This window comes from Canis lupus, chromosome 13 (assembly GCF_048164855.1).
Source record: "Canis lupus baileyi chromosome 13, mCanLup2.hap1, whole genome shotgun sequence".
Lineage (NCBI taxonomy): Eukaryota > Metazoa > Chordata > Mammalia > Carnivora > Canidae > Canis > Canis lupus.
Genome location: NC_132850.1, coordinates 3,537,060 through 3,559,541, shown reverse-complemented (window position 1 = coordinate 3,559,541; position 22,482 = coordinate 3,537,060). Strand labels below are relative to the sequence as shown.

The window sequence follows — 22,482 nt, the reverse complement described above, 5'->3', positions numbered from 1 at the left end:
AACTCAGGCCCCTGGTCCCACAGGAATTCGTGATGATCGTGGTGTTTGGCCTGGAGTACATCATCCGCGTCTGGTCAGCGGGATGCTGCTGCCGCTACCGAGGATGGCAGGGCCGCTTCCGCTTTGCCAGAAAGCCCTTCTGTGTCATCGGTGATAAGACCTGGGCACCCGCGCCTGCCCCCTGCCCCCGAGCCCCAGGGTTGACACCCTGCCCCAGACCCCAGCTCCAGCTAGAGATTCCACCCCCCCATCCCCTTGCCACTACCCCCCCAGCCCGTGGCCCCAAGACTCCCCCCCACACACCTTGGGTCCCGGCCGGCTGTGACCTCGCCTTCTGTGACCCTGCAGACTTCATCGTGTTCGTGGCCTCGGTGGCTGTCATCGCCGCGGGCACGCAGGGCAACATCTTCGCCACGTCTGCGCTGCGCAGCATGCGCTTCCTGCAGATCCTGCGCATGGTGCGCATGGACCGGCGCGGGGGCACCTGGAAGCTGCTGGGTTCGGTGGTCTATGCGCACAGCAAGGTGCGCCTGCGGGCCGAGGGGGCCGAGGGCGAGGCCAGGGACCCTGCGGCAGCCAGGTCACAGGGGACGGTCTCTGGGGGCCCCGGCTGGGTGTTGGTCAGGAGGCGAGGCCTGCCGGGCAGGGCTTGGAAGCTTCTGGGTTCGGTGGCTCTGTGCACAGTAAAGTGGGGAGCTGGGGCGGAGTCTGTGGGGGGTGTGGGGTGCTGGGGGGCAGTGGGTCTGGGGACTGAGATCAAGGCCAGGGTGGGGGCTGGGGGGCGGGAAGGTGGGAAGGCGGGGGAGGGTCCCCTTGCAGGGAGGAGCAGGGAAAGGAAGGCAGGGAGAGCCATCTCTGAGCAACTCGGAGTCGTGGGGGATCTTTGTCTCCCCCCAGAGCACCTCTCAAAGGCCGCTGTGGGGACCCCCCAGCTGCCCAGAGCTGCCAGCTGGGCGCCGTGTTACCCCCCTCCTCGTACCCCTCCCCCCTGGCCTCCTAATGCCCCCTGCTGCCCTCGCAGGAGCTGATCACCGCCTGGTACATCGGGTTCCTGGTGCTCATCTTCGCCTCCTTCCTGGTCTACCTGGCCGAGAAGGACGCCAACTCCGACTTCTCCTCCTACGCCGACTCGCTCTGGTGGGGGACGGTACGTGAGGGTCCGTGCAGGGCCGCCCTTCTTCCCCAGACCCTCCCCTGCGTCACCACTGGGACTCTGACTCTGGGTTGAGGGAGCCTGCACCTGTCCTCTCAGTGGGGGCTGCCCCCTCCAGGTTCTGTTGGCCCCCAACCTGCCCCAGTAGACCTGCCTGTGCTCCATCTAGTTCCCCACACCAAGCCCCTGCCACCTTAGCCCTGACCAGCCAGGGGACAGGGAAGGGGAGAGATCTGCCTATGCCCCCAGCCAGCCCCTGTGGACCACCGCAGGGCACCCCTCATGGCCAGGCTCCCACCTGCCTGTGCCCCAGCAAGCTCTTGTGGGTGGCTCTGAGGGTCCAACCAGCTCTGAGGGTAAACTCTTTGTGTCCCCAGATCACACTGACGACCATTGGCTATGGTGACAAGACACCGCACACATGGCTGGGCAGGGTCCTGGCCGCCGGCTTTGCCTTACTAGGCATCTCCTTCTTTGCCTTGCCTGCTGTGAGTCCCCCTGCACTTAGGGTCCCCCAGCCTGGGGGAGAGGGCCCTGGGGGCAGAGTTGGGGAACCCAACTCTGTCCTGCATTTGCACAGGTGGGGGAGGTGACAGCGGGGGGGATGGGGCTGGGATGGAGACCTTCTGGGCCTTTTGCTGTACCCCCCCCCACCACCTTTTTCCCAACCACCCCTATTCCCCTAGGGCATCCTTGGCTCTGGCTTTGCCCTGAAGGTGCAGGAGCAGCACCGTCAGAAGCACTTCGAGAAGAGGAGGATGCCTGCAGCCAACCTCATCCAGGTACGAGTGGCTCGGGAAGCCCCTGAAATGAACTGGTGGGTCACCTCTCTGTGCTGACCTGGGTGTCCCACTTTCGTGATTGTGTCTCCACTTTGAAGCTTTTCTGAGGTCACGTGCCAAGTCCGGGCTAGAGCTGAGATGCTAAGTGGGACTGTCAGAAACTTCCCTTGTGCCCCATGCACCGGTTCAGGCCTCGTCAGAGCTGCCCCACTGTCCCGCTCTAGCCCCTACCCTACGTGGCCTGCAGTCCTCTTGTCCTCTTGTCCCCACAGTCACCCGAAGGCTGTGCAGTCGTCAGTGGGCCTGCGCTGCTCCCAGCACCGGTTCGTTGCACCAGCACTCACACGAATGAATGTTGTGACTATAGGCTGAGACAACCGCCTTAAAAGAAAGCATAGTTCTCTGCAGAGCATTTCACAGGGTTCTGGCCTGATGTGACCTTGAAGGGGAACTCAGGGATGATGACCCTAGAAAATTAACCCTTGCATTGCAAGCTGGAGGACCGGTAGGAGTCCACTAGGGGAAGAGGTGAAGTAAAGGAACTGCATGTGCAAAGGCCCGGTGGTAGAAAGGAGCATGGTGTGTTTGGTGAACTGGAAGGCAGCTAGCGAGGCTGGAAAAGCTCCAAGAAGGGTATATAGAGGAAGGAGGAGTTGGGTAAGTGGGTGAGGCCCAGGCCTGAAGGGCCACAGGGAGGAGCTTAACATTTTCCTAAGAGTGATGAGGAGCCACGGACAGTATGAAACGGCAGGAATGGGCCACAGGATCAGATTTGCATTTTGAAAGGAGGTGAGTGGGTTGGAGAGTGCCCCGGGTGTGCAGGGGGAGATGATAAGGGGCTCTGGCAACGTGTGGGCAAGACGGGCTGGCGGACTGGCCCCCGTGGGAAGGAGGGAGCAGATTCTGTATATTTAGGAAGTGAAATTCGTGGCCTCAGCAGTGGGGTGGGGAGGTGTGTGGCGGGGGACTTCTAGGTTTCTAGCTCTCCCAACTGGATGATCTACCCTCCCCACTAGAGGGGGACCAGGCTTGGGGCATGAGGCACATGAGTTTGGCCAGAGCAGGGAGAGCCTGAGGGCCTGAGCCCTGGGGGGCAGCATGGAGGAAGCAGCTGCACATACGGGTCTGCAGCTAAGAGGAGTGGGATGTGCTGAGCAGGCAGGGGTGGAGAGTAATGGGGTCAGGGCCAGGATGAGCTGGCCCGGGATGGAGAGCAGGGGTGGAGAAGATGGTCCCCAACGAACTTCGAGGAACCTCAGCATTTGGTGACTGGGGGGAGCAGGGCTGGGCTAGTCAGGGAGGCAGAGGAGGAGCCGCCAGAGGTGGGGGAAGAGAACCAGCAAAGCAGGAGTGCGTGGCCTCAGTTTCCCCCGCCGCGCTGAGGCATGCTGATAGGCCGGAGTGGGGAGGGAGGCAGGGGCTCCGGGGCTTTGGGACTCTGTGACTCAGCCCTGGGCTTCCCTCTAGCTGGGGTGCGAGGGGGAGCAGGGCCTACTGGAAGTAGTTCAGGGGATACAGCCCCCTCGGCCTGCCCCCGGCGCCCGCCCTCGTGCTCCCCCATCCAGGCCTGACTCGACCCCCCCTTATCTTTCCGCCCCAGGGTGGAACCCCCTCCGCGTCCCTGCTATCTGCAGCCGCCAGCCCAGCCTTTCCTTCTCAGCGTCCCCTGGGGCACAATGGCTGTGGTCCCCTGGGGCCTGGCCTTCCAAGGGCCATCGTGAGGGCAGGCGGCTGGCACTGTCCAGGCCAAGAGACAGCTGGCATTGTGGGGCCCATAATTAATGCGACAGCTCTGGCAGCTGCTCCCTGGCTCAAGCCAGGGGCCGAGGCAAGCAGGACGTAAAAATACCCCTGTGCTAGGAGGGTGCCTGGCCAGTGAGCTCAGCAGTGGGCAGTGCCTTCGGGGCAAAGAGGTGCCCACAGCGGGGAGGCATCCGGGTCTCAGTTAGGCTCTGTCCATGCCTCCCTGCCCTCCCTAATCACCCCACTCCCAGCCCCTCCTTGGCTCCTCTTCTTACCCGGAGGGAGAAGGACAGTCCTTCCTCTTGTCCAGCCCTCATCCCTCCTGCTGCAGAGACAATCCTGCAAGTCCCCGCATGCTGAGGGGTGGGTAGGCCACGCTCTGTCCTCCCCTCCTCAAACCCCATGGGCAGTGCCAGGCAGCTGGGAAAACACAGGGTGGATTTATTAGGAGCAATAATAATTCACCTAGCCAGTATTGGTCCCAAGCACCTACCGCGTGCTGGGGGTACAGCGGGGACCAAGACACAGCTTAGAGTCCAGAGGGCGGGAAAGACTCATCAAATACACAGGGAATAGCTGCTCCCTGGCTGTGGCCACGGGAGGGAATGGGAGTGTGGACGGGGGAGCCTGGTGTCGGGTGCCTTCTGTGTGCCGGGCACCGTGCTTGGCACTTGGTAGACATTGGCCCTTTTAATCCTCGTAGCAGGCTGTGGGGCCTGCAGCCTCTGGCTCTGGGTCCCCTCCGGCAGACCCGAGGACTGGCTCCTTTGAGGGCAGAGGGCTAGCGAGGGGCGAGAGGCTTCGCTGATGCCTTGTCCCCCCTCCCCTTCCTTCCCTCCTCCGACCAGGCCGCGTGGCGCCTGTACTCCACCGACACGAGCCGGGCCTACCTGACGGCCACCTGGTACTACTATGACAGTATCCTGCCATCGTTCAGGTAGGCCCTGCTGCAGGGGGACAGGGTGGGGGTGGGAGGGGGCTGCTGGCCATGCCCCTTGAGGACGGGGGGGGGGGGGGGTGGGGGGGTGGGTGGGGGGGTGGGGGCTGGGACTCAGAGCTGGAGGGTGGGAATGGGGCCTGGCTCTGCAAATCCCGTGTAATGCAGAGCCTGGAGCGTCCTCTCCCGTCCTGCTCTGCCCCGGGAAGGTGGTGGACACTGGGTACAGGGTGTGTGTGGGGGTTTGCTGCCCCTCAGGGCGGTGACACAACAGCTATCTCCCCTCCGTCCCAGGTGAGGGAGGGGTTAGCCCCTGCTACCTGGCATGCGGCAGCTGCGCAGAGGAAGTGTGTGCTATGGGCAGGAGCGTGTGTGCCAGAGGTCGGCGCCGGGCCCACCCCAGCGCCCCTGTGTGTGAGCCTGCTCCTGCTTTTCCTGGCCCTTGTGCCCAGAAGCGGGTTCACCCCCCTGGCCCGGGTCGGCAGAAGGCTGCCCCTTATTAGTGACAGTCATCCCTGGGGCCTGTGCCTGGTCCTTGGGCAGGAGTGAAGACCAGAGAGTGCGGCTCAGTCCCCAGGGCAGGCGGGCATCAAGGGAGACTGGGCGAGGCTGGGCGAGGGCTGCTGCGCTCAGTGCTTCTCCCGGGTGGGGGGTGAGGTGGGGGGGGCCTGTTCCTCATTAGTTCTCCAAGAGCAGCTGATTCATGATCCCACTCACCCCTACGCCTGGCTCCCCTTCCCTGCTCCCTCCGGGCTCCAGGGGCTTCCTAGGGGAGGCTCCAGAGGCTTCTTAGGGGAGCCTAGGAGAGAAGGGGTGGGGGAGGGGGCTCCCAGAATCATACTGGGTCCCTCCCTCGTTGCCACTTGGCAGAGGCAAGCTCCCATCTCAGAGATAGGGGTTGGTGGTTGGTCTAGAAGGAGCCCCCCCTTCCAGGGGCAGCTCTAAGGACTCAAGGCCTTAGGGAGCGGGACAGGAGCTGGTTTGTTAGGAATGGGGTGTTTGATTGGGAGAGAGGGAGGGAAGATCTGGGGTAGTCCCGGGGCCTCTGGTAGGAGGGATGGAACTTGGTTTAGAGATTCTAGGTCCGCGGGCCTTCTGCTCCTGGGAGCTCACTGTCACACCCCTGTGATGGGCAGGCAGGGGGCAGGTACCCTCCTTCGGTTATGGAAGCGGGACACAGCCTGGAGAGTTAGGAAGGAGCTGGGCCCAAATCTAGTCTCCAGGAACCAGGGGCAGGGGTGGATGCTGGAGGAGTGGGGGGCTGGGCTAGCTACCCCATCAAGTCTCTCTCCTAAAATCCAGTCAGATGAGGAGAGTGAGGATTTCAGGGCTGCCGCTGGCTTCCCGGGAGGCATAGCTCCATGAGCGGAAGTAGGCTACATTCAAGCTCCCGCTTGCCGCCTTCCCAGGGTGCCCTCAAGTTGTGCCCAACCTGCACAACCATACTCGGCAGCCCTGAGGATTTCCCAGGAACTGAGTGCAGAAAGGGAGGGAGGAAGGTTAGTCTTTCCCACCAGCCACCCCCCCACCCTGCCTGTTCTGACTTGGGGTGTTTGCTGAGCCCCTCTAGAGGCAGAGCCTGGAAGGATCTGAGCTCCAGAGCTCGGTGCCCACCAGGCGAGTGGGGGGGTGCCAGGGCCCTGCCTGCCGCTGATGGCGCCCTCTCCTGCAGAGAGCTGGCCCTCTTGTTTGAGCACGTGCAACGGGCCCGCAATGGGGGCCTACGGCCCCTGGAGGTGCGGCGGGCGCCGGTACCCGATGGAGCGCCCTCCCGTTACCCGCCCGTTGCCACCTGCCACCGGCCGGGCAGCGCCTCCTTCTGCCCTGGGGAAAGGTAGGGGCCCCCCGGGGCCGCCACCTCCTCTTGCTTCTCTTCCTCCTCTTCCATTCTTTGTCTCACCCTCTCTCAGACCTGCCTGTGGCCACCATGTGGGTGTCTGGGCCTGTTCTGGGGACTCCCAGGCCTTGTCACGGGGCCGGGGCATTTGTCGTCGGATGGCCTGACAGGTACAGACTGAGAGCCTCTCTGGAGAGGCCAGGCTGGACTCACCTGCTTGTCACCTGGGGCTCTAAGGGTCTGAGCGGGGGAGATGTCCACACCGTCCTCTCCCGGCACCTCCTCCATTCATTCCATTTGTCCTCTTTCTTTCTGTTTCCACGTCCCCTCACTCTTCCATCCCTGCACCCCCATCCCTCCCGGGCAGCTGGAGAGAGGAGGAGGCCGCTGGCCACAGGTGCTTACGGCTCAGGTAATCGTGGGCCCCATTCTGGGGCGCAAGGGCAGGGAACCCCCTCCCCCAGCATGTTCCTCTAGAAGGGGCTCGCCACCTTGCCTCTAGGGAACGAGGTGCCAGCTGGAGACAGAGATCCGTGACTAAGAACCGCTGTAGGACCTACGTAAACTCAGCCAATGACTAATGCTCTTGTCTCGTGCAACCCTTGTCTACAGTTTGGCTAATCCCAGAGGGTCCTCTTGGGATTCTCCCACAATGCCTTTCTTCCTCACTGAGGGACATTTTGCTGCTCCTAACAGTCTCTTTCCCCTTGGCCTGTCTCTCCTGGAGCTTTTGCATCTTGAAAGAAGAACCAAGAAAGAACAATGCTTACCCCTACGTACATGTTCAAACTAGTGGAATTTCAGGCAATTTTGGAGAAGGGCAGCTCTCTAGCTCACAGGATGGGGGAGCGGCTGCTCCTGTAGAGGGTTCAATCCCCCCTCATTCCCCTGCCCTGCCCCCTCCCCATCTCTTTGCTCTGTTTCATCCTCACACATCATCCCTGATCAGCCAGGTGGGCGTCTGGGCCTTGAGCCTCAGGTGTGATTCTGAGCCCTGGGCCCAGAGCAAGGGAGGGGAGAGGCCAGCCACTCAGCCATCAGGAGGCCCGCGTGGTGGAAGCTGGCCTCTGCCACCTGATGCTGTGTGTCCTTGAGAAAGTCATCATGTCACTCTGGGCCTCTGGGTCCTAGGCAGCAATGTGTAGGCGGCTCAGGGGCTCTGGGGTCTCCAGGCTCAAAGGCCTGTGGGGGAGAGGGGGAGGGGTCGGTGCAGAGGATGCCGGGAGCAGCACTTCTTCCCTGTTCTCAGTGAGGGCATCTCTGACCAGGGGCCCAACAGGGAGCAGAAAGCAGCAGGAGACTGGGAGACGGAAGGCCCCTCCAGATCAGGGGCTAGAGGGAGGGAGGCATGACTGGCCAGGCCTGGCTGGGAACTCTCCGGCAGAGAGTGCATGGCACCTCTCCCACCCACAACTGCTGTGGGGCTCTGGGTCCCCCTAAGTCTAGGGCCAGATGACTGCTGAGGGCTTGGCATTCACTAACCCCCAGCCTTGCTTCCGTCTGCCCTGGACTGTCTGTGTGGCTGGGGCTCCTGGTGAGGGTGGTGGAGTGTCCCTTCTTCCCCAGGCACTGCAGGAGGTCGAGCTGTGACTTCTAGGACATCAGTCCCCAGGCTCAGGCCAAATGGCCATATCCTTAACTCTTGGCTATCTGGGCCCTATGGGGTGGGTGCTCCAGACAGGACCCCCCCCCCGCCCGACGCACACACCCACATACATATCTACACTTCTGCTGGTTGTGGTGCTTGTGGAAGGACCCAGAACTACAAGAAGCAGGACTACCTGGGGGATGGCATTGCCAGGGCCAGCACCTCCTCTCTTTGAGGTTTTTCCATGAGGCACTAAGACGCTGTTTCTCAAGGCATGGTCCACTGACTTCCTGCATCAGCATCTGTGGGGCATTGCGTTAAAAAATGCAGATCCCTGGACCTCTCCCCAGGGCCACAGGAGGAGACTCTCTGGAGAAGAGGCACAGAACTCTGCATATTCAACTTGCTCCCCAGGAGATCCTTATGCAAACCCTGAGAATCTCTGCATTCTGGGGATGCGGGCTGGAGGAGGATTTGGGTGGGGGTTCTTCTCTCCCACCAGCCACAGGAAGCCAGCCCCATCCTGGCAGCTCCCCACGCTCCACCCACCTGCCCCCTTCCCACTAACCTCTGTGTCTTGTTCTCAACTTCCAGCCAGATGTTTAGTAATAAACGGAGTTTCTTTCGGATCCACGCCAGCTGGAGACCGAGGTACCCCCTCGCCTGCTCCTCCTGTCCCCACTCCTCCTTGCCCCACCCAGTTCGGGGGCTGGAGAGGGGGACAGGATAGGCCAAGGCCAAGGTGCATGTGCCTGCAGCCTGCCGTCTGCCTTGGGGCCCTGAGGAGGCTCTTACCTTCCTGGGGATGCCTCTGCCGGGTCGGAGGGCATGGGCCTGGTGCCCACTCTGCCAGGAGGGACATCTGTAGGAGATTTGGGATGAGTTCTGGCTCTGCCGCTGACCCGCTGTGCGATCTTGGTCAAATTGCTTCCCTTCTCTGGACCTGTGGAACTAGGAACGGGCAGATTGAACTAGAGGCTCTCTGAGGGTCCTTCCCACTCTGACTTGCCACGTGTTGGGTTTAGCTTCCTGGCTTCCCGCTACCCCCTCCCCACCCCCCGGGGACCGAGCAGATGCCTGAAGGAGCTGGGATTGGCACCTCTTTCGCTAACGCTAGAGCCCAGCTCTTAGAGCCGCATCACCACTACATGCCTTAGTACCTGCCCTGTGCCCGGCCCCGCACGAGGGACGTAGCAGTGCATAAAAGACAGTGCCTGCAGAGTTGCAGAGAGCAGTTGCTGTTCTGTGTGATGAATGCAACAAATGAGGAAGCAGAGGGGCTACGGAGCCAGGGTCAGGCACTTCACCTAGAGGAGCCCCCAAAAGGAGTGGACGTGAGGGAGGGCCTGCCAGGCCAAGGAAGCAGCGTGCACCAAGGCGAGGAGGTGAGAGCACAGCTGTGGAAAGGGAGCAGGCAACCCAGTGTGGCCAGATCTGAGAGTGCGGGCTCAGGAGTGAGGTTGGGGGCTGAGCCGGATCGTGAGAAACCCCAAGGCCCTGGCTGAGGGTCATCCAGTAGGCCCTGCCTGGCAGGCTGGGCTCACGGCGTCTTGGGTCTCCTCAGAAGGGCTTCTGGAGCCTTGTGGGTTTGGGGAGCCCGTAAGTATGTGGTTGACAGAGCTTCTGGCTGCCCGTCCAAGAGGCAGTGCTTCTTCGGAACTAGTGTCCTGGATCCGAACCTGGCCGCCACGCACTAGCTAGGGGACCGTCACCAGACGCCTCGAGTGCCTCAGTTTCTGTGGATGGTAATAGCATCTGCTTCCCCTCAAACCGTGCCTGGCTCATAGGAAGTGCTAGATAAGTGGTTGGCCTTGTTCAGTGTGGTGTGTGGAGCAGCTAAGATCTTATTTTTATTTTTATTTATTTTTATTTTTTGTAAAGATTTTATTTATTCATGAGAGACAAAGAGGGAGAGGCAGAGACCCAGGCAGAGGGAGAAGGAGGCTCCTCGCAGGGAGCCCCATGTGTGACTCGATCCTGTGCTCCAGGATCATGCCCTGAGCTGCAGGCAAACTCAACCACTGGGCCACCCAGGCGTCCCAGATCTTATTTTTAAGCATAGCTTGGACACCATGGCTGAAGGCAACGGGGACACAACTGAGAGGTTAAGCTGTGGAGTCTCTGGGTTGGACCTGCCCCTTTGCAAGACGCCGTCAGCAGCGTGGGCATGATGAGCAGGAAGGGCCAGGCCAGGCCAGGGGAGCCAGCCATGAGGCTGCGCAGAGGGGCTGTAGGCAGCATGGGAGGGGATGGGCGGCCTCTTCCCCCTCCAGGAGCGTGGCCTTTGGGCCAGATGGAATCCCTAAAGTCATTCGTTGTGGACGGGAGCACAGGGGTTGATCCAGCAGGGCAGTCGGAGGGCAGCCTGTGTCCAGTCTCGTCCTCCCCCACGGGGTCACCTTAGTCAGGCCTACCCCTCCGTGTCCCAGGCCCTGACAGCCCCCTCAGACCAGTCTTTCAACGTTGGCACCAGGGAAGTCTTGGTTTGGATCATTCTTCACTGGTGACAGGGCTGTCACATGCGTTATTTAGCATTGTTGAGAAGCCTCCCTGGCCTCGACCCACTAGATGCCAGGACCGCCCTCCAATGCGACACCAGAAATGTCTCCAGGCGTTGCTGAGTGTCCCCGGGTGAGCAGAACTGCCCCAGCAGAGAGCTGCTGCCCTGGACACTGTCCTGATCGCTGGTCCCCGAGAAAGAACAGTCTCTGAAGTCTCAGAAAAGGCTGAGTTCTGATCCTTGCTGCCTCTGGGGCTTTGAGCAGGTCGTTTGACCTCCTTGCCAGTCTGTAAACGAGGGATGGTACCCGCGGAGCCCACCACACAAAGCGGCCGGGAGGGCCAAGGCCTCAGACAGGACCTTGCGTGTCCCGAGGAGCCTGGGGTGGGAAGGAGCTCCCCCGATGTCCACCGCGTGCCAGGTTTCTTTCCATTTTGTTTGAGCTTTTAGGCTCCAGAGAGGCTGACGTGAGCCGTTTCCTGGGCCCTGCCCAAGGAGCTGGAATCCAGGGCCACCCCTGGGAAAACAGTGCCTTCTTACATTCAAGAGGAGCCCAGGGCCTCTGGCTGGCTGGAAAGTTACAGAACCCCACAAACCAGGCTGGAAGCTCCTCCAACCATCACAGAATCAGAGCTGGAAAGGGACCTTTCAAGGCCTCTAGTGCAAGCCTCCAGACCCCTTCCTCCCTGAGTCCTGCTGAGAGCAAGCCCAGTCTTGCTTGCACACTTCTCGTGAATAGGGAGGTCCCCCCCTTCTCCCAGAACATCATTGGAGTGATGTGCTGGGCGCAGAGATCTGGAGTTCCAGGCCTTTGGCTGTGTGCCAGGGCCTTCTCCACCCCGCTCTTGCTCTCCCCCTCGGAGGAGTGCAGGACAGAGGGAGGGGTTGCACGGGCCGGGCGGGTGGGGGGTGCTTGCCAGCATGAGGAGAGCCTGAAGGAATGGCTCTGTAGAGGAGTTTGGGAGAGCCAACCTCAAACTTTGGTTGGCATCTCCGGGATGTGTTGAGGGGATCCTGGGCCAGCAGACAGCATGCTGGATTGTGGGGCTTGCCTCGTCCTTCCCTTCTGATATCCTCAGGGCCCCAATCCACGACCTGTAACCTCTCCCTTCTGGGCAGAGGCCCCTACTCCTAAGGATGGCTCTACATCCTGGCTGCCTTCTCGAAGGTGCCCCTGGTTTCGAGATCTTCCTCACCTCAGCACCTTGGCTCTATACCCTGTACCCCATGCCCAGGGCATGGGGGATCCTAGTTCCCACCCAGCCCTGAAACCAGAACGTGTCCCCTGGTCAGCTCTTGACCTGGAAGTGCCTGACAGTCAGTGGCCCAGTCTCCTCCCCGCATCCCTGTCCCACCTTAGGCCTCCTCCAAGACTGGCTGGTGCTCTCCTGAGCCAGGGCCCAGACATTTGGGGTGAAAGGGCCCCCAACCTGCCCATAAGCCACAGCAAGGAGGCAGTCGTCACGAGGGCATGGGGTGGAGGACGTTTGCATAGGTCCTACCAGACAGTGACGACATGATCCTTGAAACCCTGGGACACAGAGTTACCCTCCTGGGTATTGGCTAGCCAGGGCCTGTCCTGGGCCACCTAGGGTCTTCCTCCGAGGATCGGGGATGTGGTAGGGAGTTGGGGTGCAGGAAGGGAGGTCTGAGCACACACCCGGACGTGCACATGTGTGTACCTGTGCACACAGATGTGCAGGGGTTGTTAAAATGGGGGTTCATTAGGCAGTGGGGGGTGCGGAGCTGGGAGAGTGGGCCTCAGTCCAGGTGGGCAGCTCTCAGGCAGGGGGGACCACAGGAGAACGGCTTAAGACCTTCACTGGGGCGGGGAGAGGGGGCACCAGACATGTCCCGGGCGTAGATGTGGGCTCGGCAGCCAGACCACAAGGCCAAGGCCCTCTGCGGCCGGCACGTTGCACCCCGGGCGGGGGCACTGTTTCTGCTCGAGTCTGCGATGCACACCTTGGGAGTTTGGCAATGTTCTGCCTGCAAAGCGGTACCACGTCCTAAAGCCCTGACCCGACCCGTGTGGGATCGGAGAGCTCCAGCAGGAAAGGAGGAAAATATAAATTGACAGTGTAGACACACTGGTACCGTGCTCACACACACACACACACACACACACACACACACACACCCCGCCAGCTCCACAGCCGGCCTCTGTGTACAGTGAGGACCTGGAGGCCTTTCTCAGTGTGCATGGCCAGGTGAGCCTCTCCATCCCTCAGCAGCCCGTCTGTGCGCAAAGGGTGGCCACCTCCACCTCCACCCACCCACCTGAGCCAGGCCCAGCTCTCCCATCCTCCTGTCTGTCTCTGACTTGCTTCTTGGGTCTCTCTCACTCCTTCCGCTCTGACATCTGTCTCCTGTGTGCCTCCCTTATCTGTCTGTGCAATGAGGGGTGGGAGATGGGGGTAGGGAGGGGATCTGCTCAGACTGACCCCGCATCAGCTTCTGGAAGGGTCAGGGAACCCCTTGCCACGCCCTTGTTCCGACCCAGGAAGCCTCCACTTGGTGGAGAATCAAAACCCAGTAGCCACCCCCAAGTCCTAAGTCAGCTGCGCCCCCCCTGAACACTCCCCCTCCCTGCTCCAGCTAACTTGGCTCTCTCCCCCACCCGACCTGCCCTGCCAGCAGCCGGATGGGCATCAAGGACCGCATCCGCATGGGCAGCTCTCAGCGACGGACGGGCCCCTCCAAGCAGCACCTGGCACCTCCGCCAATGCCCACCTCCCCAGGCAGCGAGCAGGTGGGCGAGGCCGCCAGCCCCACCAAGGTGCAAAAGAGCTGGAGCTTCAATGATCGCACCCGCTTCCGGGCCTCCCTGAGACTCAAACCCCGCACCTCGGCCGAGGGTGAGCCCCTGGGGGCCTGGGGCCCAGGACCTACCTGCGGTGGGGGGAACCGAGTCTGGACGAGGGGTGGCAGGATGGTTCCGGTCCCAGCTCTCTAACTGCTCGACCGTCTTTGGGCTTTGGTTTTCTGGTCTGTGAATTGGGCGCTGTAACACCTGCTTTGCCAGGCTGCAGACTGTTCAAGAATCAAATGAGAATGTAGAGGGTGGCACTTGGGAGGGGTTAAGAGGGCAGGCTTTGGAGCCAGGCTGCTGGGGTTTGAATCCCGGCTTTGCCACTTATGGGAAAGTTTTAGGATCCCATGAGCCAGTCCTTGGGAAGCGCTGACCTATGGGAGCCTGGGCACGGCTGGCGCCCAGGGCCTCGTCTTCCCTGCCCAGGAAGCTGCCTGCCTTCCACCCTCCCTGGCCCCGTGGAGCAAGGATAGCATCCCCTCTCCGTGCACTGCAGCAGCCTGGGAGGAGCGTCTCTCACCCCGATAGAGAAGGACTGGCTTTCAGGGCCTGACCCAGCAGCGGAGCTGCTGGCACAGGAGCCAGGGGCTCAAGCTCCCTTCCCTCGTGGCTGAAGGATAAGACCGCATGTGTGATTATGTGCAGAGGCCTCGGGTCCCTGGTCTCTGGGGCTCGCTGTGCTCGTGGGACCAGGGGGACTTCCTCCCGGGCTGCGTGGAATTTACCTCAGGCCAAACCCTAAAACAGCTCCCGCTTACCTGGCCCCCAGGCAGATTCTCACCCTGACCGGTCATAGGGCAGATGGGCATGCAGTGAACCAGGGTTTTCCACGTGGGGTAAAGCAGCCAGGGAGGCTGGAGCCTGGTCTGCCTTGTGCCCCCAAGAAGGTTCTAGACCCTTTCTGAGCCTGTCTCCTTATCAGTATCTCTAAAGGGGGGTCCGGCAGGTGGTGGTAGGGGTTGGGAGTGGCCCCTTCTGCTGCCACCACCTGGCCCCCTGACTTTCCAGAGGGCCCCTCGGAGGAAGTGGCGGAGGAGAAGAGCTACCAGTGTGAGCTCACAGTGGACGACGTCATGCCCGCTGTGAAGACGGTCATTCGCTCCGTCAGGTGAGACTGAGGCCTGAGGTGCCCCCTCCCAACCCGTCTGCCACCCATTGCTGCTCCCCATCTGGGGCCTGCCCTCATGGCCAGGCCTGGCCTGGCTCCCGGGCATGCCAGCTGCTGCCTGCCTGGCACCCTTGGCGGTGCTGGCTGGCGGGGACCCCGGAGTGTGGGTGGGGTGGGAGGTGGCATATGGCTCCCAGCAGGGCTTGCTCATCCTCTTCACGTCTGGAGGGCTGGCTGGCTAGGGCGGTAGGCTCGGCTGCCCACTACGGTCCCTGTCCTATACCCGCAGGGTCCTCTCCGAGTTCCCCCCCCCAACCCTTCCCCCTGCTCTAGCTGTGTACCACCTCCTGCCTGTCCCCACGTCTGTCCTGGGGGCTCTTTCCTTCCATCTCTGTCTCAGTTTCATCTTCCTTTCGCTGCTGTGTCTCACCGTTTCTCTCTCTCCTGGGTCTCTTGACCTCAGCTTGTCTGGCTCCCTCAGGGCTTCCTCTAGAGCAGAGCTTTTCAAACCACAGGTCACAACAGTTTGAAATCAACTTAGTAAAATCAATTTAGTGGGCCATGGTCAGCATTTACCAAAAAAAAAAAAAAAAAAAGGAATAGAAAATAGCAGAGTGCATTCCCCAGTAGGAAGGATAAATAATGTTGATGAAACATACGTTTCAGTTACATGTGTGTGTGGATACTGGTTTCTGATGTAAAATGTATTTTTTAAAAGATTTATTTATTTTGGGGGGGTGAACAGGGGGAGGGGCAGAGGGAGAGGGAGAGAGGGAATCCCAAGCAGACTGGCGGCTGAGTGCAGAGCCCGATGACGATGACGGCAGGGCTGGATCCCACCACCCTGAGATCGTGACCTGAGCCAAAACCAAGAGTTGGACACCTAACTGACTGAGCCACCCAGGCGCCCCGTAAAATGTATTTCTTAGGGTGGGTCTGGGTCAAGCAAGTTTGGAAGCCCCTGTCCTCCAGCTTCCTGCCCAAGACTCTCCCCGTCCAGGGCACTCCCCACACAGGCGGGCAGAACTATCATGCCAACCAGAGGAAACCCCACGGCCCCTTCCCCACCACCCCAGCCGGCCGTTGCCCAGTCTCTGCCAGGGATTCGGGGCTCCCCAGAGTTCCTCCTCACTTACCCCCCACCTCCACCCACTAGCCTCCTTTTCAAGGCCAATCTCTTTCTCAGCTTTTTTTTTTTTTTTTTTTTTAGATTTTATTTATTTGAGAGTGAGTGAGAGAGAAAAAGAGAGAGAGCACAAACTCTCTCTCTGGGAGAGGGAGAAGCAGACTCCTCACTGAGCAGGGAGCCGGACTCGGGGCTCAATCCCAGGACCCTGGGATCATGACCCAAGCTGAAGGCAGAGGCTTAACCCAACTGAGCCACCCAGGAGCCCCATCTTTCTCTGTCTTCTTACCTACCACCCCACCTCCCCAGGTGGATCTGCCCCTTAGTTTCACTCTGGCTCCTAGTTCTGGCTCCTTTGAACAGAATCTCCCTCACATGCCTCCATGTCTGTCTGCGTCCAGGAGGTCTCTTTTCATCCCCCTCTTGCCCTTGGGACCGGAATCACTCTCAAGACTTGTCGTCTGACCTCCTCAGCTGAGAGCCCCCTTCTTATCATCCCAGACCATCCCTCCATTCCTTGCCATGGCCTTTGTCACCCCATAACTGTGTCCTGTCTCCCACTCCACAGCAGGGCTACTCAGATCAAGGATTGGATCTGATGCCTTTTTGGGTGTCCAGGGTCCAGTTATTAGTGGTGCTAATAAACATTTGTGGAACGAATGCAAAAATGTCTTCCCCCAAGCCGTCTTGATCACCGGTGTTCACAGATGCCTGCCCTGTGTCCCAGCTAGCAGGGAGAAACCAGGCCCAGACCCTGCCCTCCCAGGCTAATGCTACTGCAGATACAGGCACATTAAAATTAATAATAATAATAATAATAATAATAATAAATAATAATAATAATAATACCAGGGAGAGACATCAGAGGGCTAGGGGTGGAACCTGGTGGGGAGGAGGGAGGCTGGGAGACCCAGCAGGGGCTTTTGCAGTGACCCAAGCAGAAGGTGCTCTCATGCTGGGCAGAAGGCTAGCTAGCAAAGGGATGGAAGGATAGCAAAGGGGGCTGGGAAAGAATCCGTTTCCGCTGAGACCCCCCTCTCTGGACAGGATCCTGAAATTCCTGGTGGCCAAAAGGAAATTCAAGGAGACGCTGCGACCATACGACGTGAAGGACGTCATCGAGCAGTACTCGGCGGGGCACCTGGACATGCTGGGCCGGATCAAGAGCCTGCAGGCTCGGTGGGTGCACGGGCAGTGAGGCGACCCCAGCCCCAAAGCGAGCCCTTCGGAGGGGGGAGCACCCACCCCCACCACCCCGACCCCGCGCCGGGACAGAGCCGCCAGCGCCCCCTAGGGGCCGCGGCGGGAGCTGGAGGTTCTGGCCTGGGCTAGGCTCCTGGCTTGCAGGGCGCACCTGCCTTGAGCCTGAAGAAGGACCCAGACGCCCGTCCTCTATGCGAACCCTATTGGCCTGCGCTCCTCGGGGGACGTCTTTAGATGGCTGTTTCCTGGCCCTAAAATAATAGGATTAAAAATAATTAGTGATCTCCCATCTGCCAAGCGCATAGGAAATCGTCCTCAATGCTGCCCACCTCTTGCCTCAGGAACCCTCCCGCATCTCTTCTCTCCACCCAGCATATAGGAAGAATTCTTGCACCAAGACCTTAATCACCTACACCTTGCTCTTTTCCTCTTGTGGTCTGCATTCTCACTGTCCACTCATTGACTTGGTCTCTTAAGAAACAGTCATTGAGCTTTTGTTACTTTTGCCAGACAGTGGGGCTCCGGTAGAAAGCAAGAGTCCCTGGCCTCATGGAGCTTTTATTCTGGTGGAAGGAGAACAGATGATAAGTAAGTGAAACTAGACGATGTCAGATGATGATCAAGGCTAAGGAGAAACAGAAGGGTTAGGTTGTTGAGGTTTGTGATTTTAAATAGGCAAGAAGCTGACATTTGAGAAAAGAATTGAAGGTGCCTGAAGGCTACAGGCAACCCTGTGGCTGTTGAAGAGTTTTCAGAGGGAACAGCAAGAGCAAAGGTTCCGGCAAGTGTCTGGGGTGTTGTTTTAGGAACAGCAAGGAGCCCAGTGTGTCTGTTCTGGCCTGAGAGAAGTAGGCGAGGTTAGTAGATGAATGGCACTTGGACTGTATAAAGCCCTGTAGGCCACTGCAGACAAGCTGGCATTCATCCAGGGGGAGATGCAAGCCTTGGAGAACTTTGAGCAAAGGACTGGCAAGATCTGAGTTGTATTTTAAAAGGAGCACCCTGGGTGCTGTGCTGAGAATGACCTATCAGGGAGCGAGGGTGAAAGCAGGGCGACCAGTGAGGAGGCTGCTTCAGACGTGCAGGCAAGAGATGATGAGGACTTGGACCAGTGTTGGCAGCAGTGGAGGTGGGGAGAAGCGTGCACACTCCAGATATATTTTGAAGGTCGAGCCGACAGGGTTTTCTGATGGGAAGTATAAGAGAAAAAAAAGAAAGTCAAGGCTGAAGCCAAGGGTGATGGCTCGAGGAACAGGAAAAAGTTGGTTTGTTGACATGGAGAAGGCAACAAGTGCAGCAGGTTGCACTCAGGAGAGCTGGGAGGTGTTGGGTTATGATGCCCATCGGACCTCTACGAGGAGTGTTGCTCTGGCAGTTAGGCTGAGCAGTTTGGGCTTCAGAGGAGAGGTGTGGGCTGGAGAGACAGATTTGCCGTCAACAGGGTACAGAGGAATTGCAAATATGGAACGGAAGACGTCACTTAGTGAGAGTGCATAGAGAAGAGAGGTCCCAGGAGTGAGCCTTGGGTCTTGTGCTGTTTCCTGGAGGTGAAGGAGGCGGGACCAGCAAAGGATGGTGAGAAGGAGAGGTTAGGGACGCGGGAGGAGAGCTGGGAGAAGGTGGTGTTTGCGACCCCACGTGAAGGAAGTGCAGGAGGAAGGGCGATCAGATGTGCCAAGTGCCACTAAAAGGTATAAAGAGGCCGAGAGTTGATCATCGAATTTAACAGCACAGGTCATTTGGGATCTTGACAGCAGTAGGTTTGGTGAGATGGTGGGAATGAAAGCCTGCCTGGAATAGGTTTAAGAGAGAGAGGGAGGAAAGAAATTGGAGATAGAGGGCAGAGAGAATGCTTTCAAGAGTCACGCTGTGGCTCTGTGGGCCAGCTCCAGCCGCGTCCGCCTTATAACTCGCATTCCTGCTTGGGTCTCTCTTTTCCCGTCCACCGTCTTCCCACCAGGCAGTTGCTTTACTCATCATGCTGGTGTGTGGTGCTCTTCCACTGCTGGGCTAGTTGGAACACCTGCAAACCTGGAAGGCCCCTCCATCCAGCTCAGTCTCCATTCGTCAGGGCAGAAGGGCGCCCTCCTACCCGTGCAGGCTGGGTCTCCCCGTTCCCCAGGCAACCTAGAGTGCTTGAGGGAGCGGGGGAGGGGTGGGTGGCGTGTGCCTGGGCCCTTTGACGGTTACCTTCCTCCGCAGGGTGGACCAGATTGTGGGCCGGGGGCCCGGGGACCGGAAGGCCCGAGAGAAGGGAGACAAGGGGCCCTCCGACACGGAGGCGGTGGATGAGATCAGCATGATGGGACGCGTGGTCAAGGTGGAGAAGCAGGTGAGTATGGGATGGAGCTTCGCTGCTATGGCGGAGCTGGTCGTGGGCCGAGAAGCTCCGGAGGGCCGCGGGGAGGTTGCCCGCCTCAGCCGCCGCCGGGAACCCCAGCCTGGGGGGCGGGAGCAGGGCCCGCGCCCCGCAGATAAGCCCCGCCTCCCAGGAAGCCCGCCCACTCCTGCCAAGCCCCGCCTCCCGGTGGGCGTGGCCTCAGGTGAACCCGACCCGGTGTCGTCTGCTGCCACGTGACCCCGCCTCCGTTGTCCATCTCTAGCTCCCGGAATACTGCAACCAGTCACAATTAAATTTCCCTCCGGGAAAAAAAAATAAATAAAAATAAATAAATAAATTTCCCTCCGGGAATGAACCTCCCCACCCCCCCTTCCGTTTCCCACCTCCGCCCCGCCCCCTGGCCAAGCCCCGCCTTTCCTTCGCCCCTCCCCGGCCAAGCCCCGCCTCCTGGCCCGCCCCCGAGCCCCGCCTCCCGCCCTAGCCCCGCCCCTCCGGAGCCCCGCCCCCTCCCAAGCCCCGCCTCCAGCCGCGCCCCGCCCCCGGCAGGTGCAGTCCATCGAGCAGAAGCTGGACCTGCTGCTGGGCTTCTACTCGCGCTGCCTGCGCTCCGGCACGTCGGCCAGCCTGGGCACCGTGCAGGTGCCGCTCTTCGACCCCGACATCACCTCCGACTACCACAGCCCCGTGGACCACGAGGACATCTCCGTCTCCGCGCAGACGCTCAGCATCTCCCGCTCGGTCAGCACCAACATGGACTGAGGGGCTTCTCAGGGGCGGGGCAGCACACGGCCGGCCCCTGGGGCTGGCGCTCGGCCCGCCCTCGGAGGCCCCGGACTCCTCTCTTACTTGAACTTGCTCCCGTGCGGGGAGGGAGGCCACACGCAGTATTGAGCTGCCTGGGTGGGCGCGATACCCGGCGTGGGGGTGCCAGCGACCTGCCCCACCTCAGGAGCGTGAGATGTCCGGCCCCCCAGAGCCCCACCCGTTCCATCGAGGCCCCGCATGGCCCGCTGGGCAGGGGCCGTGTCCCGGGAGTGGGAGTGGGGCACTGGGGTCCTGGGCCCCGACCCAGCTTCCAGCTATGCAAGGTGAGGTCTCCGGCCCGCCCTTCGGACAGAGCAGGGAAACCCTCCCGCCAAGTCCCCGCCCCACTTGGGGTGGGCCCAAGGTGCCCAGGGGTACCTATAAGCATAGAACCCTGCCGCGAGGCAGTTGGGCACCATATATGCAAACTATGTTAAATATGCAACTTTGGGGACCCCCATGGGGTCCCTCTGCCCCTCCCTCATTGGGAGATGGGCCCCAGCAATAGCTGGTCTCAGGCTGCTTGGCCATGCCCCCCATCCTTGTTCTTTGGCTTACCACCCGCTCCTCACCCAGCATGGGGCCTGTTTATCCCTTGCCTCCCCAAGGGCAGCGCATGGGCCTTTCTTCCCATTGGCAGGTATCCCCTCCCAGGGGCTCCTTCCTCCTGCTGGACGTCCACTCCCCTCCTTGGCCCTCCAGACACCTCGGTCAGCACAGGTTTCTGTATTGGCCTCCAAATCTCCCATGGACAGTGCTCCTGTGGTCACACAAAGTTTCCCTGAACATGCGGAAAGCCTCTCCTACTCACTGACGCACACGATCACACACACTTGGAGACACGAGCACACAGCCATTCAGCCTTTCTTGGGCCTCGGCAGCTGATGCCAGGGGACAGAGGAAGCCTGCCGGTCCATCTGAGTAGGAGAGGGAGCTCTGAAGTGACCCCAGGCCTCACCTCAGAGTTTTACTAGCTCCCGTTTCTCAAGATCTACTTCTCACTGGTCCAAGAGCCCTACCTGCTGCTTCTGCTGCCCCCAAAGGTCCTCCTACAGCACAACTCAGGCCTAGGCCTCTCGGGCCTGGACGGCACTGGAAAGATCCAGGCCCTTCCCCAGGGTGGTTGTCAGGCCTGCTTCCACTAGACTTGCCCCCTTCCTCGTCCGTCTCAGCCCCTGAGAGAATACTAATGCATTTAGCAACTCCTATTTGTCGGGCACCAGCTGTGCCTTTGGCATTCGCAGGCACCGTTTCCCTCCTTCTGCACCTCACTCTTCACTTCAGTTGGCAGCCCCCCCATACTGGCATTAAGTCCCCCCCTCCATGCCAGGCCCTCAGCACGTCTGAGGGCATCCCTACCTTTCTGTCCCTCTTTTTTGCAAAGCCAATGCAGGGAGCAGGAGGGTGATGGGTAGTGGACCAATGGTGACCGTCTGTGGGGTACCAGGGAACCAGGGGCTCAGGCCCAGCCACCTGCATCTCATGACTGGGGACCTGCATGCACCAGCTCCAGGGCTGGGGCTGGATCTTGCTCAGCCCCATGGTGCCCAGCCTCTGCCCCCACATACCCTCTGCATGTGACCATCATGCCCTGGATGGAGCCTGTCCTGGCTCACCTCACCTGCACTGCACTGTCCCCAGAGAGCCACCCCCTATCCCCTCAGAGACAGAGCTGTGGAGAGGGGCAGGAGAATGGGATCACCCTATGACCAAAGGAGATTTGGGATGAAGCCCTCCCTCTTTCCACGATCGAGGTTCCCCCACCAACCCCGTTCTCGGATATGCAAGTACCTCACTTTGTTAACTTATTAACTTATTGGTTTCATTAAAGTTTTCAGTAGGAGGTGGTTGCTTTTGGCTGTTCAGTGGCTCTGGGTGGGGTACCTGGTCTGGGGGTGGGGATGAAGACACTTGGATTAGTCGGCACTCTTCTGGTTGTAAACCACAAAACCCTAACCCATTATAGCTTAAGAGAAAAGGGAAGGAAGGAAGGAAGGAAGGAAGGAAGGAAGGAAGGAAGGAAGGAAGGAAGGAAGGAAGGAAGGAAGGAAGGAAGGAAGGAGAGCACAGCCTTGCTGACACCTTGATTTAGGCCCAGTGAAGCTGATGGGTGAATTTCTGGCCTCTGGAACTGTGAGACAATAAATTCTGTTGTTTGAAGTCACCCAGTTTATAGCAATTTGTTATGGTCACTACGAGAAACTACTACCGTGGGTTATTTGGTGTAATAGTGAGAGAAGCTACTCTCACTACCTCCCATTGATTCCCGGAACTGCACATTTGGCTGTGTCAATGAGGACAAATCACTGTGCCCTCTATGATGGGAAGGACCCGGGGAATGAACCTGGCACCAGGTGGCTAGATGTATCCCTGCAGAATGGTGATATATTGGGTATTCATGTCCCTGCCGATGGTAGATTGGACATACAGTAGTGGCAATAACCGGGTCAGCTTTGGTGGGATAAGTCCATACTGTTGAACCTGTAAAGGAAGGAAGGAAGGAAGGGAGGAAGGAAGGGAGGAAGGAAAATTTTAAAAAAGGAAGGAA

The 22,482-nt window shown here is 59.8% G+C and overlaps 1 protein-coding gene and 1 long non-coding RNA gene across 10 annotated transcripts in view; one reads left to right on the top strand and one right to left on the bottom strand.

The window, feature by feature from the left end:
• Positions 1–22,098, top strand: part of KCNQ4 (potassium voltage-gated channel subfamily Q member 4) — a 52,692-nt gene extending 30,594 nt beyond the window's left edge. For 2 of the 5 annotated variants that reach the window (XM_072771700.1, XM_072771698.1), the window contains 11 exons: positions 24–150; positions 349–524; positions 1,022–1,147; positions 1,531–1,641; positions 1,840–1,935; positions 4,527–4,615; positions 6,288–6,449; positions 13,178–13,398; positions 14,361–14,460; positions 16,634–16,765; positions 18,992–19,382. In XM_072771700.1, coding sequence (XP_072627801.1) covers positions 33–150; positions 349–524; positions 1,022–1,147; positions 1,531–1,641; positions 1,840–1,935; positions 4,527–4,615; positions 6,288–6,449; positions 13,178–13,398; positions 14,361–14,460; positions 16,634–16,765; positions 18,992–19,367 — 1,707 coding nt within the window. In that variant the 5' untranslated portion in view covers positions 24–32 and the 3' untranslated portion in view covers positions 19,368–19,382. Of the gene's footprint in view, positions 1–23; positions 151–348; positions 525–1,021; positions 1,148–1,530; positions 1,642–1,839; positions 1,936–4,526; positions 4,616–6,287; positions 6,450–13,177; positions 13,399–14,360; positions 14,461–16,633; positions 16,766–18,991; positions 19,383–19,676 lie in introns of those variants that run through there. The other 3 variants (XM_072771696.1, XM_072771697.1, XM_072771699.1) reach the window with 3 other exon arrangements.
• On the bottom strand, positions 15,166–18,973 carry LOC140602349 (uncharacterized). Of its 5 annotated transcripts, none has more exons than XR_012005300.1 (4): positions 18,656–18,973; positions 17,199–17,352; positions 16,941–17,040; positions 15,166–15,317 (listed from the first exon to the last, which is right to left on the bottom strand). It is a non-coding gene; the product is annotated as an uncharacterized lncRNA (long non-coding RNA). The 5 variants fall into 5 exon arrangements; XR_012005299.1 differs by having other exon boundaries at positions 16,945–17,040; XR_012005303.1 differs by having other exon boundaries at positions 17,203–17,352.
• Positions 22,099–22,482: the final 384 nt, after the last annotated feature.